This window comes from Pan paniscus, chromosome 17 (genome assembly GCF_029289425.2).
Source record: "Pan paniscus chromosome 17, NHGRI_mPanPan1-v2.0_pri, whole genome shotgun sequence".
Lineage (NCBI taxonomy): Eukaryota > Metazoa > Chordata > Mammalia > Primates > Hominidae > Pan > Pan paniscus.
In genome coordinates, this window is record NC_073266.2 from 87,369,880 (window position 1) to 87,387,742 (window position 17,863).

At 36.5% G+C, this 17,863-nt stretch overlaps 1 protein-coding gene across 2 annotated transcripts in view; it reads left to right on the forward strand.

Moving 5' to 3' along the window:
• DOK6 (docking protein 6) overlaps positions 1–10,042 on the forward strand; it is a 443,254-nt gene extending 433,212 nt beyond the window's left edge. Inside the window, exon 8 of one of the 2 annotated variants that reach the window (XM_034944008.3) lies at positions 859–994. Coding sequence is in view for 1 of the 2 variants with exons in the window: in XM_034944006.4 (XP_034799897.1) it covers positions 859–998 (140 nt within the window). In the remaining variant the exon portion in view is untranslated. Of the gene's footprint in view, positions 1–858 lie in introns of both variants that reach the window. The other variant, XM_034944006.4, reaches the window with a different exon arrangement.
• The last annotated feature ends 7,821 nt before the right edge of the window (positions 10,043–17,863 follow it).

Genomic DNA, 17,863 nt, shown 5'->3' on the forward strand with positions numbered 1-17,863 from the left:
AAGGATGAGGGGGAAAAAACAAATAAAGATGAGGAAACGACTGGAAAGTTCATCAGAAGCCTTAGTTAGCATGCATGCGTTTCTCTGTACATTGTTAGCATTCTGAAAAGTTTTCGGTAATCACTTCTGTTTTCGGTTTGCGATAGACTATTTCTCATGCAGGGGTGCAGCTGAACAACCAAAAGCATAGACAGAATTTTCTTTAAATGTATTTTGTATGGAATTTAACTTTTGGCCATTTTGGTAGCCATCGAGCTTAATTGTTTGGGTTAACCATATCATGAAGTGAGTTCAGTGACGGTGACTCACACACCGGCTAGGATAAGTCAGAATCTCTACCTCTATCATTGTAAAAGCTTTCTTCCTGATAATTCAAGGTTACTGCTTAGGGTAAAGCACAGCTTGCCTGTTCCCAGAGATTTTAAGAAAGTGTGTAATTTGCTTTTATATGCTGAAATTGAGCATAAAGGAAAAGAAAGCAGCTTATAGGCTCTCCATTAAAAACAGCTTTTTCTGGGGAAAAGCTTTTCTGCTTTTATTTCAAAAGTTGAAGAACAGCAGAAGTTTCAGATTCCCTAGAAAATCTACCTAGCTCTCTGGCATCCAGAATTTTTAGCAAAGTACATTTGGAGGAAATATTGAGCTCTGAATACATTTTAATTCATCAAGGATCAAGGCAACAAGATTGCTCAATTTTTACCAACTTATCTTGAGCTCAATATTGAGGATATGAAAGCTGCTGCCTTGTTTATTGTTCTTAAAAATATAGATAGATAGATAATAGATAGATGATAGATAGTGTATCTTTTGTGCTTCTGAATCTGTTTCTCAGTAGAGCTCTCCTTTCTTCCTCTCTAGGTCATGGGTTTGGTTCGTCAAAGATGTCTCGTGCACAGACATTTCCCAGCTACGCCCCAGAACAGAGTGAAGAGGCCCAGCAGCCGTTGTCGCGGTCCAGCAGCTATGGATTCAGCTACAGCTCCAGCCTCATCCAATGACACACAGAGAGCCGCTGTTGACTAGAGAGACAGTCTGTCCTGGACCCGTCTGTGGGGTCATTACCCTCTGCCTCCTGGAAGACCAATTGCAGTACAAATTGAAATGGGTCGGCTCTAGCCCCAGTCCCATTGGAAGGTTAAAAACTGGAGTTCTGCTTCCTTGATTCAGTGGCTAAGTCCTTTATTTATTGAATTTCTTTGGGGGAATCTATGTTTTACATAAATAGAATCCAAATCGTATGAACAGTTATTTAAATAAACAAAATTCTTTGGGTCTGACAGTAACAGAAACCTCAGCACTGGGAAAAGTTGCCCACGCTGGGGTATGCCTGGGTGATGGGCACCTCTCACTGACCTCACAGCGCAGTCCGCCCATCTGAGCACAGGGTCTGTCCTTAGACATAATGGTGACCCTCCACAAGCTCTGGCTTTTAAAGTTCTGACAGGGATAAATACAGTAAGCTCTGCAAATGACATCATAGCTGCATATAAATAAACCCAGTGACAATTAAAGGAACATGAAATTCAGAACACACTATTAAGCAGGGCCCTGTAGCTCTACTCGTGTGTGTGTGTGTGCGTGTGTGTGTGTGTGTGTGTGTAGACAAATGGATATTGCTATATCCATCTATATATAACAAGTATATATCAAACGTGCTGAGGGTGACAGGATATGCTCACTAAAATTGTTGAAAACCATAATTTGGTGCATTAAAATTAAGATTGTTATGTTGAATAGCTATTTTTAAAATAGTGCTGTAAAAAAAAAAAAGGCTTCTTATTAGCAAAAGTATATGTAATCCAGTCTGTTCCTAACAAGTGTAAGCAAAAATGTGAGAAGGGGAACATTCAGAAGCAAAAGAACCAGTCTAGCTGTCCTACACATCATGTCATACCCTGTCTTTCTGGTGAGCGTTTCCTTGTTGCTGACAATGTTGCTCCCTGTGGCCATCCATCTGAGCTACGTGAGGAGGATTCCATGTGAACGCCGATCAGCTTCCATTTAACCTTGAGAGAAAAGAGAGGTTCTAAATGAAGAACTCTTTAAGAAAGAAATAATACACCCATAAAGAACTCAGCTATTTTGCAGTAAAGAGAAGAACAAAATGGACACAGGATTGTGGATATCAATATTTAAAATGTCATAGATGCTGTTCTCAGACAACCACTGGGGGCTTGTAATTTACTGTGTAACCAGAACTTGCAGGGCTTTATTTTTTCTTTTACTGGACACAGGTTGTCTGAGATTATAAGAAATAGAATAGATCAATAATTTTCATCATCCCTGACACTGATTACAAACCTACAGTGTTTAAAGGGAGGTAGTGAATTCCACGGAAACTGAAAGAGTTTGGCTAATTCAGGTCAACAAAGATATATTTGCCCTTAATTCTGGAGTTAAGTAAAAATAAAAATTATCCTGCCTGAATCATCTGATGCTTTGTGCCTAAGATGGTTATCTCTCAAATACTCTAGGGTGGGTTTAAAGAACAGTGAGCTCAGGTCACGCAAGATGAGAACCCAGGTTTTTTTTTTCTTAATAGGAAAATTTTTTAAACTATCCAAATTAGTCTGTTGAAAGGGTACCTTTTTTGCTGATCTCTGATGAGTTGTCTTTTCATCCCTATCTGTAGCTTGAGTGCAGATTGACAATTCATTTCAGTGAATTACTACCGAATAAAAGTGGTTCTGGATCCCTCCTAGATAAATGTGCACTTACAGCAACTACCTAGGCTCTCCCAATCACTCCACTAGGTATGAAAACCCCATCAAGATACTAATCATAAGAGTTAATGTGGCGGCAAAAAATAATTATCCTAAGCTTTCAGGGATAAAAAGAAAATTACCCAGGTTCTCTGCACTGTGAATTTTGCTGACACAGCGGAGGAGCAGATGACTGGTTCCTACGACTGTACAGCCTTCCTTGAAATCATAGCTTTTGGGGTTAAACACTTGTGAATTTCTTTTGCACATGGCATTTGCTTTTGAAATGCCTTTAGTCAAATACACCAGAGCAACTCCCAGCTGAGACCATTTGAGCACAGTTCCTAGTGGGGCCACATTCAGAGCAAGCCTCTCACCGGCTCACTCAGTTGAGCTGTTGCTTAGACACCACAAGTTTCTACAAGGGACTTATGGGGAACGGCCCTCAGGGGTCCTGGTTCACATCTCAGCTTTATTCATGTGCTGGAAGCACAAACAGCGAGTCCAGGGAGGGATTCTGCTAATTAGATGAGTCTGCTCTTGTGTCTCTTTCTTAGGAGACAAATACCTGTATGTAATTGCTTCAAGAACTCCATTTGGTTCTGATCATTACCAATGAATATAACTGAAGGAGCACCAAAGATCAGGCATAACCTCGGGCCAGTTCGTTCTGAAAATGATGTCGTAAAAAGAGTATGTGTGAGAGAAATCTACTTCCCAAGTTTTTAACCAGATCTCGTCACAATGAGGAGAATGCTATAATCTATCTCATGGTACATTTTTGGAGCTTAATTCTAGCATACTCCTCCAAGTACACTCACAATTGTAGCTGAGTCAAGACTGCTAAATGAACAGATAGGAGAACTTATATTAGACTAATATCCTTGACATGAAGCAGGGTTCATTGTAATAAAAACGGCAAACAGATAAATCTTCTACCAAAACCAAAGATGGAAAGTCACTGCACCAGTCTCCTGGAACTTCATAAAATCAATTTCACTGGAGCAACCAGAAGGGTCATGGATATGTATACCACTCGCTTGGGCTCGTAGGTTTTTGACTGGGGATGCCTCTACACTTTGTAAGTCATTTCTCCCTTCAAAAATTGTATTATATCTTTAATATATGTGTATTTTTCAATGTGAGGGAGGAATTACTATGAACCAAAGATATCTTTTGGCTCCTTCTGAAAGTGACTCAGTTTGAATTCCATTCAGATTTGTACAGATAAATAGATGGTCACCATTTCTGCATCAGGTTGGAAGAGACCAATGATAAAGGAACCCAACGTAAGGAATAGCAGTTCTGAAAACAGACAAAGCCTAAAGGAGGTATCCATTTCACTGAGAGATTACACGAGGGGACTTATTTTTTATGTTCCCAATTTTTTCTTCTGATAATATTAATCAATGTACACATGATTGACGCATGATATTACACTTAAAATGCAGGAAAGTACAAAACAACCTTGATCTAATAGTTTCCTATTCTGGGGGGTGGGGGCAGAGGTGGAAAAGAAAACACATCTTTCACTTACTTATTGAACAAACAATAAGCACTCAGAACTAATTTATTTATGCAGGTTGCAAATATGTATGAAGCAATAGGTTCTGGCCACTGCCACAATTTGAAATCAATAAAATAAGAAATATATATTTATATATGAGGGAAGACGCTGTTTGATAGAGCATGTGAAATCAATGGAAACATATTTATTAAACGTAAACCTCACCTTTTTCACCAAATAGTAACTAGAGAACTAGTCCTAGTATCTTGCGTAATTCTTCTCTGTCTTCATTGGGAAATTATGTTTGAAAATCTTCCATCACCTATAAAATGGTGAGCCTCTTGTACTTTCTATTCAGTATAGAAAGAGTAGACTGATAAATAACTTTACATTGTTGGTAGTAGTTTCTACAGATCCAGTTTATTGCATGTCGTATCTTTATTGTAGATATTAAAAACACATGATAAAAATTGATGTGTGCCCCTCCTTGTTTGGCCAGTATCAGAAAACTTTGTAAAAAAGCACGGGGACCCTACTCCCTAGATTATTTGAGCCATTTACTAAAATTGGCCATTAGTGATACAGTGAAAACAAGCTAAGGAAATGATATTCTCCTAAAAAGTTATATTCCAGTTTTGATTATTATAACACAGCACAATAAATGGGCAGTATACATCTAATGGAACTGAGATTTAAGGCTTTAACAATTCGTGTTTTAAAATATTATATTGAAGACTGCACAAAGAGAAAATTATACATGTTTCTCCAATCCTGTGATCATGTCTGTAAATACCTTGCTATTTCAAATTACTTCATCCGTCATTAACTATATGATCTCCCAAACACAGCCTTCTCAAAATCGATAAAAATTTGCCACTGAATATGCATTAATAGCTATAACAATGGGTGACATGCCACACAAATTTAGCTTATGAAATTTATGGGGTGTGTGTTTGTAGACTATGAAATGTATGAAGTGCAGTCTCCCACGGAGAGAATAGAGAGGCAGGATGGCAACTAGTCATGAACGCAACAATTTAGGTTAAATGATAAAGAATACAATGAAATGTCCAGAGTAACACTTGGTCTCTACCTTTCTGACATTCTAACCCAAGGCCAGTGTCATGGGCTTGGCTTTCTTCCGTGTCGCCTCATACTGCGTATGCAATTTACAGAGGACATCTGTTGCTTTATGTCTTAAGGCCACTAGAGGAAGTCACTACATTCCCAACAAAGATGTGTCTTTCGGCTTAGTGAAAAACATTTAACAAGAAACAATGTGTAACCAAGTCCCCACAGTAAAATGTGTCTTCAGAAACATGAGAATCACTTTTATATAGCCAACCTCATTTGAATTTTATCATGAACATAAATTATCGGTGAGACTGGTGTGCGAGGCTGGATCTGTGAGACGAGAACACACTCTCATGTGTGCATTGTCTATAAACATATTTGGAAGATTGCCCACATTTTCTCTGCGGACCTGCCACAAATCCTTACCTTCTTACTGAAGAATGTGAATATTGTAGCATTCGTGCAATTATGCCAGCAGAAGAGGCACTAGACAGTTTATAGACTCTTATGGAAGTTGGGCACATTTCCTAGGCAGGTGGAATGCTAGCTAGATCTAGAAGCACCCTTAAAGGTCATGTAGAATCAAGGTCCCACTTTATGTTTCCCTTGGGAGAAAACTGAAACCCATGGATGCTGTAATTTGCTTAACGGCAAAGAAAGAGCCAAGAATTGTTTCTCGTAGTTCCAGGCTCCTGATCTAGGAATGTTTCCTTGGCTCCATGGCATCTCCCAGTTTGACATAGTGGGAGCTGAGAAATGCCATATGGCCTCAAAATAAATAAACCCTTGTACATTTAAGTGTTTTCCCAGATTTTCAGATGCCGCTACTCTTGCTGAACTCATCACCAGCTGTATCAGTAGAGAGGTGTTATGGGGCAATTCATTAGATTTCTGGTAGGTCATGAATGGTTGGTATAAGCTTTATTTACTCATATATTGTCATCCAGTTCTTTGAAATTCAATCTTATCCTAAAGTGGTAGTCAAACTAAAACACATTAAGTAGGTGTCTGTGTTTAGCAGTCCTACTAATTCATCACAATCACATAGTAATTGTGATTATAATTTTTGGAATCTTTATCACTTTCTAGCACTTTACGGTGTCATTATTTATGGCATTTTTAACAACTTTGTTGCATAATTGATAACATCAGGGCTACATTTTTTTCATGTGAGCCTCAAGAAGCTTCCATTATCAACAAGAATTGGGGAAATGACTTTTTTACATTATAATACCTTATATATTAGGTTTTTCCTGATAATCTTCAGTAGACAATAATTTAAATTAACTAAAGTTTAAATAAGAAATATGTTAAAATTACTAAATAATATGAAAACCACATTATACTTGTAATTTTCAGACACTTTTCCCCTACCTTAAGATTTTAACATCTTGTAAATATTAATATTTGAAGGGGAGAGGAAAAATACATTTGTAGTAGAAATATTCCCTCTAACAATTCTGTTTAACTAGTAAGTTTTTTTTAAGTTATCTTCCATGCCTGCTTCCCTAGTCTGAACTCCACATTCCAGTTGTCAGAAGAATGAATGGATTTAAATTTTCTAATCATTATTTTGGGCCCATGTTAGCAGTTGAAACAATTAAGTTCCTCACTCTTTCCTGCTTTTAGGATGATTTTAGACTGTGAGCATAAAATCAACCCTTTCTGTCAGCACAGAATTGAACATCAAATGGAGCAAGGTCTACACTCTCAGCCTGTAGCTGTGCTAATGTTAGGATTGAATTGTTATATTAATTCCCTCAAGAGACCCACAGCCTCAAAAGAGTTGCTTATTATCAGATGTCTGAAATTCAGAAACCCAAAGTCAGGCAAAGAAGGAAACTGAGATAATGATTTAATTTTTTTAAGTCACTGCAGGATTTCTCTCAAAGAAAACATCTGAAAATGGTTGAGAAAGTAGTTCCAGATCATTAACTATTTTACAGAGGGACTGAAAGCCAGGGAAAATAAAGAACAGAATGATAGTAGTATCTTGATATTAAATTTGCATCAGAAATGAGCAAAATATGTCAATATGAAATAATTTGAAATCAAATTCAGATTCACATGTATAGTGCATAGTTCAAGAAATAATGCTTACTCTTGTAAAAAAAAAATATATATATATATATATGTGTCAGTGGGTAGAGTGGGGGAGCTCCAACTTTGTTGTGAAAACTGATAACAGAGTATGATTCTTTCCAGTTACAAAATACTGTATTACTTTAGTTATAGCAAGCAGTACATAAATGACATCAACAACTCAGGCTGCTCCCTGACATAAAAGCCAGTTCCATCTTTACTGCAGATGACAGGAGACTTTCCAAGACCTGCAGAGGCCCCCTCCACCCCAACCTTAGTGCATGCTCACACACACACACACACACACACACACACAATTTTTGGCTTTTGACCCACTCTGTGTGTTCCACTGAAGTTATCTTTTCCTTAATAGAGTCACACAGAATTACCCCATCCTGCAAAATCCTTATCCCTATGAATCTTTAAAATATATTAAATAATGTGTTATATATTTGCTTTTTGTAAATCTTTATTTAATTAATTTATATATACTTTGTGAAGTCTTATACTGTACATCATAAAGCGATGTCATCTGTAGTTGGTTCAATATAATGTTTATGATCATTTTGATAAGAAATAACTTTGGACATTAGGCCCTTGTTAAGAAATAAAACACCCAGTATAAATTTGCTTCTGTTGGAAAATACATGATTTGGCATACTTCATTTTTAGTAACAATCTATTCTAGATAAATGATAATTTGGGGACATCTGTACTTAAAAACTAGCTGAACTACGTTTTGGGATGAGATGCAAAGCAACAGCTGTCCCTGGAACTGAAATGTGAATTTCTAGCAGAACAGAAAATATTATAATAATGAGGCAATAATAAAATTAGGAAATTAAATTATTTTTAAATCTGTCTGTGTGATTTTTCCCCTTGGTAAAAATACATGAAATACATAATTGAAAAATTACCTTCTTCTGAAGTCGTAGTTTTTATCTTAACCATCAATAAATAAACCTAATCTATTGTTAACAATGTCTTATTCATAATTCTAAAAAATTTACAAATGATATTGCTATGAGGTTGTGCACTATTAAAGTTTGCTCCATCACTTAAAGGTAAAGCAGTTCAAAAATACTACTTTACATCACAACTTTGCATGACTGAGATTTTGAACAACTAAATTGATGGTTTTACCCACAAGTTATTTCATAAAACTAACACTGTAATATTACTTGGTTTTCTTATACTTTTGTTATCATGTGATGAAATGTAACTATGTAATTAAACAAAATTCTGACAATCATATTCTGCTAATGTTTAAAATGTTACTTATTCCTTCACTTATTAGCTTGCTATTTTGAAAATAAAGTGAAAGAAGGCCCTTTATTAAATGAAAGGTTACCGATAATTTATTATGTATTTCCAATGTTTTCCTAACTCCATCTTTTAATATAATTGAATTTTTATTAGGTTGACTCTGGTTTGAAGGAATTATAGAATTTAATATGGAAAATGACACTAGAGATTAACACTTTTGGATATCCAGGCCGGGCACGGTGGCTCACACCTGTAATCCCAACACTTTGGGAGGCTGAGGCGGGTGGATCACTTGAGGCCAGGAGTTCAAGACCAGCCTGGCTAACATGGTGAAACACTGTCTCTACTAAAAACACAAAAATTAGCTGGGCGTGGTGGCAGGCACCTGTAATCCCAGCTACTCAGGAGGCTGAGGCACGAGAATCGCTTGAACCTGGGAGGCGGAGGTTGCAGTGAGCTGAGATCGTGCCACTGTACTCCAGCCTGGGTGACAGAGTGGGACTCGCCCTCAAAGAAAAAAAAAAGATATCCAGAGAGCTTAACTGGCTTGCATAATGTTGCACAGCTAGACAATGGCTTTTCCTACAGAACTCTGCTAATAGCCAAAAAAAAAAAAAAAAAAAAAAATTGAAAATAAACATCATTTGGTAGATAAAAATTTAACTTCAAAGGTGAAATGCATGCAGCTGTGACTATCATGCTGTTATCAATGGCTTCTTTTATTTTTCAGCCCATGATTAAGTAGCCTTTGCCACTCAGATTTAGACCTGTCTAGAAATACACTTACAGAATCTGTTTTTCAAACTTAACCTTTAAATATTAGCTGGACATTTCTTTTTTTTTTTTTTTTTTTGAGACGGAGTCTCGCTGTCACCCAGGCTGGAGTGCAGTGGCGCGATCTCGGCTCACTGCAGGCTCCGCCCCCCGGGGTTCACGCCATTCTCCCGCCTCAGCCTCCCGAGTAGCTGGGACTACAGGCGTAGCTGGGCATTTCTTATGGGCTTACTAGATTAATTTGTTATGAGTATTTTTCCTTTTAGAGAATAATGCTTTTAAAGAGAGTGTGAAGCTTCAATAATATCAGAGAAATCAAACTAGGTGAGAGAAAAGGAATCAAGCAGTCAGTACTGTTAAAAATGCCCTTCAATGGGTAAGTCTGGGCCAAATTCATGAATTGAAGAAAACAATGAAAAATGTATGAGACCTTTCCATTTTATGCAGCCAATAGAAGTTTGAAAAATGTTCAGGGGTGGCAATGATGATGAAATCACCCATTCTTTGTCAATATTGAATGAAATACAGCTTATTCTGAATATGAATTTTTAGTGATACATTTTCGTAACAAATTGGTTGTATGAACTTGATGAATTTTCTTTCCCTTTTTGTCACTATTAAAATCATGGAGACTATATTTACTTGGGAAAATGTATTTAGAAATAATGTAAAGGTTTATATAAGCTTAGAGCTAACATCAAAGAAGGTATTTAATAAATATACGTCACGAGGCACAGCTCAATAGCAATTATGCTGCTATTTCCATAATGTACAAAGAACATCAACTCTTTCTACTTCCAGTTTAGTCAAGAAATATATTTTTAAAAGATTTATCTAATATTAGCATCCATATGGTGAATTATTAAAATAAATATTTGAGTAAGAGCTGCATAGAATATCAAAACATTCATGGAAGTATGAATTACACTAATATGTAGGTATCTCTAGGGTATTAGCCTGCTGATTTCATCTGATCTCAAAGGCCAGTCAATCACTACTTTTTGCGTAATTACTACCTCCAAAACATGAGTGGAGGACAAACAATATCTCCTGATCTTTGTTCTTGCCTCCTTTTAATTCCATTTGATATGCATCAATGACAGTATGGAGCTGTGACAGCAAATATGTACATGGCTTTCTGTAGGAGACATGAAAATGGATAGAAGTAAGGAAGGAAGGAAGGCAAGAGAGACCATCCTCACTAGCTCCCTAAATTCCTTTCTCAAAGCTATGTCTGAACTTCTCTTCCCTTCTTCCTCCTCCTCCTTCTCCTCTTTCTCTTCCCCCCCGGCCACCCCACCCAACAAATAGGCTGCATTTTAATCACAAAAAAATTATTAGACACACAGTCTAACCTAACTCCAAAATTGTCTCTTGTTATTTGAATTGTATAAATGTTTTAAAGCCTCTTTTTTAAAAAAAGAAAAAATTTATTCGATGCCATAATCTAACAGAACTCCAAATGTATCTGTTGCTACTTGAGCTCTATACATTTTTAAAACCTCATTTTAAAAAAATCCTCTATTTCTTCCTCTCTTGACACAAACTTGCATGTAAGACAAACATACACTCATTGTCTTTTTTTTTTTTTTTTTTTTTTTTTTTTTGAGATGCAGTCTCCCAGGCTAGAGTGCAGGGGCACGATCTTGGCTTACTGCAACTTCCATCTCCCAGGTTCAGGCGATTCTCCTGCCTCTGCCTCCCAACTATCTAGGACTACAGGCGAGTGCCACCACAACCAGCTAATATTTTTGTATTTTTAGAAGAGATGGGGTTTCACCATGTTAGCCAGGCTGGTCTTGAACTCCTGGCCTCAAGTGATCCACCCGCCTCAGCCTCCCAAAGTGCTGGGATTACAGGCACGAGCCACCACTCCTGGCCTCATTGTTACTTTCTATTCATGTGTGAATTACAGAGATCCATTCTAAATATTCAATACTCCCTGAATATTTGCAAACTTTGGTTATGAGAAAGCCAAAGGGGGAAAATATTATTCCAAAATTCAATTTTTAAAGCATGAGCTGAATGTTCTAATTACTGGGAATTCAAAAATGGGTAAGATTTGGTCCCTTCTGTAAGATTTGGCTCACCATCCGGAGAGGAAGCGTATTCCTCAAGCCATGAGGCAGGTATACTTAGTCTAATCTTGCTTAATGACTGTCCTTTGAGTACCATTTGACTTAAGAAATTCCTTTCTTGTTCCAATATCTATTAAAAGTTACAGATAACCTGCTGTTTTTAGGTAACCTGCTGTTTTTGAGGCTTACGGTTTTTAACAAATCCAAGTACACTTCAAAGAGCCAAATATAGAGCTAGAAATTCATGCTACCCCCCAAAAAATAAATTAAGACCACTGCTCAGAAATAACCCATTTTACTTACTGTAACTAGTCACTTTACTCTCATCAGAACAATCTAAAGAAAAATGTTACAAGAAATAGATTTAAAATGTTCTACTCAGCTCTCCTCTCCTCCCTCCCTTCCTCTCCCTCCTCATATCTGACCCTTTTTCTCAATAGTGAAAAGGGATGGCATTCTAAATTCTAAAATGCATGGATCCTCAAGAGACCTGACTAGGAAATGTAACTAAAATGGAATTGTTATAAGTTTAGAATTTGTAAGTGGGATGAGTAGGCATTTAATGGGAGATAATGTCCATTGCATTTTTAAGATTATGCACAACTTAGACTGATTTGGGGTGGCAATTGATATCTCAGGTAAAACCAACATTACATATAGTACAAAATGTTCTCTAAATTCATGAACAAAACATAACTCCATCCTTCATGTGACATTTGTAGTGTCCACCTCTTTAATGGAGATGTTAAACACATAGGTATCTAAGAGACACTATACGCCAAGAGATGTTACATGATGGTGTTTTACCTTGTAAATGATAACATGTTGATGGTATGTTTAACCATGTGTTTAACTTAAGCTTATGGGTGGGGTTTGGGACATTATTTTTAATATATAAGAACACTGTGATCTCTCATGTAGTTCAGATCATTACCGTTGACTATTTAGTAAAAGAGATCGCATTTGACGTTTTTTGTTTCTATCTAGACACAATATTCTTCCTGAAGCTAAAATGCCATGTGATTCTTACTGGTCAGTTATTATTTAAGCTTTTTCTTAACCTGGAAAAGATAGTAACATGTTTTGGGCAGTATTGGGTTTGTTTGTTCATTTGTTTATCTATACTAACAGAAAATATTCAACACTACTTCCACTAAACTGTAGAGAGAAAAGGGGTTCAGCTTTAAGAAATTATTAAATGATCTGTTTATAAAAGCTTTGCACTATTTACATATGACCATATGGAGTGAACAAACTATGAGGCAAGTCTGTAGACGTAGGTCTTTATTTCACATTAAAATGACTCTCACACATTCTTTAAAAACATTCCACAAACAAACGTTGCATAAAAGGCCTCAGGACGTATAGACCTTCTGCCCTCTGTTGTGTTCATCTTCCTTCCTATTGTGTTTTTTTCTCAGAAGCCTAATATCTAAATATATAGACATAGAACCCTTGACAATGCTTTACTTCTGTGGCTCCTCTTACCCATGGAGTCTTCTAATTCTCATTTACCTTTTGTGCAACTAAACCTTAAAATGAATTAATATTGAACACATATGATGAGTGAAACACCACCATGTGACTCATATTTCATTTTAACAGAATTTCCCCCAAAAAATGCTTATGAAATCTGGTGCTTTAGACTGAGCTCTGTGATGAGTGAGCATCCCCAGCAGTTCATCTTTAGTTTATTTCCAATCGCATAGACTTGACATGTTATCTCCTTGTGGCTTGTGCTACAAATTTTCCTTATTACATTTTGCCTCTGGACTTGAATATTTGTATAAGGCCTGATGTTGATCCAAGCACAGACAGTGAAACTCAGTATGATCTACTCATCTTCAGTTTGATGTCTATACTTCATTTCATATTTATTTAAAAAATAAATATGTGCTTCATTTTGGATCATGATTTATAAAAATGAGCCAAAGAGCAGCCTAGACGAGAGCAAGTCATATGGAATGGAGTCCAGCAACAGGAACCCTAGTGCAGTATCAGAAAGTCAGGGCAAAGAGACAGGTCAGAAACCACGATAACAAAAAACATATGTGTTAAAATGTTTATACATGGAGATCAACTTCTGCCTTTAGTGTCATCATGTTAAGAGCATGGAAGATGTTGCTGCCATGCTTATAACAAGACAAAGCTGGAAAGTTGGAAAGCTGAAAATCAATGACTTTTCTTAGACCTATTAGAGAACCAAGGTCCTGAGCAAACTGCCACCCCAAAATCTGGAGATACAGATACATCCAGAGAGATACAGCAACCAATAGCCATTTATCTGGAGTCAAAGCACTGGAGCCATAAACTAGTATGGGCCTTTATATGGTAAGTTGGGTGAATTGCTGGCATCTGTTTGTGGACTGGTGTGAGCAAGAAACCCATGGGAGCTGTGCTCTTGAGGCACTCCACACATTCAAGGGCTTTTCCAGTAGGAAACTCCAAGGTTCTCATTATGAGGATCCAAGAAAAATTTCCTCGTGGCTCTGGCAACAGATAGAGAGGGACATCCATTGAGAAATAAGCCATGAACCTTCTTGGTAACAAAGATGGAGAGGACTCTGCCAAGCACAATTCCCAAACCTCATCCCAGCCCCTGAAGTCTCCCTGTCCCACTTAAGGAAAGAGGGAAAATAACAGTCAACAGGGGGCAGGCCTTCAAAGAAATATATTGGGAATACTGCAGCCAGGAAAGGGAGTTGAGGATGAGGAAGCAATACCACTGGAGAAGCTCTGTGAATGTCCCAGACACAGACCCACTGAAAGACTGAGATTTCACTGTAAGATTATAGAGCACTCTCCTTTCCCACAGCTTAGTACTACACCAACAGGGTTCCAGTATAGTAACAGTGAATTGCAGAGGAAAGAGCTGAAAGACAGAAAGTCTCTCTGAAGAGGAGCACTTAGGGAAGACTGAACTCAAGAAGGGGAAAAACACATAAACAAACAAAACAAAGACACTAGAGGAATTTGAAGAAATTTAGCACCTATGGTTATAACAGACTTTAAACACAGTCTAATAGTTAGTCAGATTAAGATAAGTCTGCAAGCTAAAGACTTATTTACCTGTTCCTATTACATAACATACCAGATCTGGCTTGCAACAAAAAATTCAAAAAAAATGTCAAAGAATGTCAAAAGGCAAGAAAAGTCATGGTCTGAAGAGATAAAGCAATCATTGGAACCAGATAGAGACATGACACGTGTCAGAATTATCAGACATGGAACTTATCATTAATATGTTAAGAGCTCTCATGAAAAAAATAGACAACAGATGGATAATGTAAGAAGAAAGATGGAAACACTAAGAAGGAATAAAAAAGAAATGGTAGCAATAAAAAACAAAGTAATAGAAAGGAAGGATATCTTTGATGCAATTATCAGTTGACTTGGAACCCCGAAGGAAGAATCAATGACTTTGAAGCTAGGCCAATAGAAACTTTTCAAACTAAAATTCAAAGAGTGGGAAAAACCCAGAATATTCAAGACTATGGAATAATTGAAGAAGAAGAAAGAATGGAGCAAAAGAATGTTAGAAGTAATAACGTCTGGGAACTTGCCAAAATTAGTGATAGACACCAACTCAGGTAGCTCAGATAACACTAAATAGAATAAATACCAAAAAAAAGAGGGGAAAAGGAGAAAAACCTAGGTTGATCAATGAAAGATATGCCAAGAGAGAAAATTAAATCATGTAAAAACCCCAGTTAAAATCAGAGAACACAGAAAAAGAAGTGAGGATAAAAAAGAAAGAACGAGTGCAAGGATAGAAAAGTTACAAACAGTAGATATTAATCCAACTATATCAATAATCACTTAAATTTGAATAATCTAAATGTACCAATTAGAAGTGGTGGGTTTAAACACACAAAAAAGATGAATGTTAGAGGTGATAGATATCACGATTACCCAATATGATCATTACATATTGTATACAGGTATCAAAACATCACATGTACCCCCCAAATATATACAACTCCTATATATCTATAACATTTTTAAGTAAGAAAAGTGGGGAAATTACAAATAGATGCAACTATACATTGTCTATAAGAAAGGCACATTAAATATAAATATTTAGATAATTTAAAATTAAAAGGATAAAGATGTGAGATGCTAATGTTAATTTTTTAAAAAACTGAAAGTTATGTTAATATCAGAAAAAGCAGACAGAACAAGAAAGATTATCAAGAATAAAAGGGACATTACATGTGGTAAAGGGGTCAATTCTCCAAGAAAACCTAACGATTCTGAAAGTATATGTACTAACAAGAGTATCAAGATACATGAGACAAAAACTAACAAAACTGCAAGGAGAAATAGAAAAATCCACTATTATACTTGCAGTCTTTAACGAGACTTGATCACTTGATCTGTCAGTATGTGATAGATCAAGAAGAGGGAAAATCAGAAAGGATATAGATAATCTGAACAGTGGTATCAATCAGTTTAATCTAATGGACATTTGTAGAATATTACACTCAACAGCAGAATGAACATTCTTCTTAAGATAACATGAAACATTCTACAAGATAGACCATATTCTGGGCCATAAAATACACCTGAAAAATTTAAAAGAATAGAAATTATACAAAGAATGTTTTAAAAACATGATGAAATTAAGTTAGAAATCTGTAAGAGATATAAAGTAGAAAAATCCCAAAATATATAGAGATTAAACAACACATTGTAAATAATTCATGGCTCAAAGAAGAAATATCAAAAGAAATTTTAAAATATTTTGGACTAAATGAAAATAAAAATAGAGCTTACCAAAACTTGTGGAACAAAGTGAAATTTATAGCATTAAGTGCCACTATTGGAAAAGAAAACAACATATAAAATCAATAATCTAGGCTTCCACCTTAAGAAACTAAGGAGGCCAGGCGCGGTGGCTCACTCCTGTAATCCCAGCACGTTGGGAGGCCGAGGCGGGCGGATCACGAGGTCAGGAGATCGAGACCATCCTGGCTAACACGGTGAAACCCCGTCTCTACTAAAAATACAGAAAAATTAGCTGGGCATGGTGGTGGGCGCCTGTAGTCCCAGCTACTCGGGAGGCTGAGGCAGGAGAATGGCGTGAACCTGGAAGACGCAGCTTGCGGTGAGCCGAGATCGCACCACTGCACTCCAGCCTGGGCGACAGAGCGAGACTCCGTCTCAAAAAAAGATAGCTATTCATTAGACATTGAAAGAATTATAAAATAGACATACAAAATTACAGAAAGGTTAGAAGAGTAATCTATATCTCTAGAAGCTACTGAGCCATTACATTTCTTTGTACATTTTTTATGTGAGCTAAAATCAAAATTTGCTTCTGAGGACCATTATACGATAAAAATAAAGTGTGGGATAAATCAGCTCAACTGAAGCCACATCCAAAGCTGTTACTCAGAAAACTTAGTATCACTGAGAGTATATTGGAGAGCTCAAAGTCTTACTCAGGCAGCTGATCAAAGAATAATGGTCTTAGTCACTGTAAGTACTTTTGGATACCTGGCATAAAGGATGTAATGAATACATGATTGAATAAGGATATATCTTAAGAATCCATTTTCATAAAAACATAAAATCAGTTGAGATTATGTAAATTTTGAAGAATGAAGAAAGTAAGTTATCATAGCTTCTTCTCAGGTTTTATTTTTATGTCTTACAAATATGGCTGGGCAATACAACACAAGGCTTCCTTTTCAGGAATTTGGAGAACTTATGCTTGGTATTTTAAACTCATGAGAACTTAGTCTAGAAAGGGCCTCCACTTATTTGACCACACGTAGAAGATTGGCTCTGCCTTCTTCCTGTAATAATATTGGTTTCTATAGGTCAAATGATACACAGTATAATTTTGTGGCATTTTGATTACAAGTTTTCCATTTAAAAATGGACAAAAATCAACTTCTTACTTGAAATTTTGGAGGTAGTATGTTACCAAAAATAATGGTAGTTCTTGTAAAGGTATACCTGTGTCTAGACATAAGTTGCAGGTTTAAAAATCAGTAGATTTGAATAAAGTTAAAGTCTAGAAAAATATGCAATGTATACATGTGGATGATTAGTAAACCCTAATATCCAAATGCAATGTCAATAGTGTTACTAAAAATGAACTATCGGCCATTATTGCAAAACTGCCAATTGAGAATATTGATATAGATACTAACTGTATTTATTTGTTTTTTCAGCAATTTATTTTAAAACAATCTTGGATATATTTAGTTACATCTGGAATAAACTCAGGTATTACACAGGGCCTTGAAACATTTATAAAAGGGTATATTAAACCCTGCCTTTAAGAAAACTATCATCTGGTCGAGGAGGGACATTTGTCAGTTGAAGTTCTTCAACGAGCCTGGAGGGAATGTCGCAGTGTGTTCTGTTTG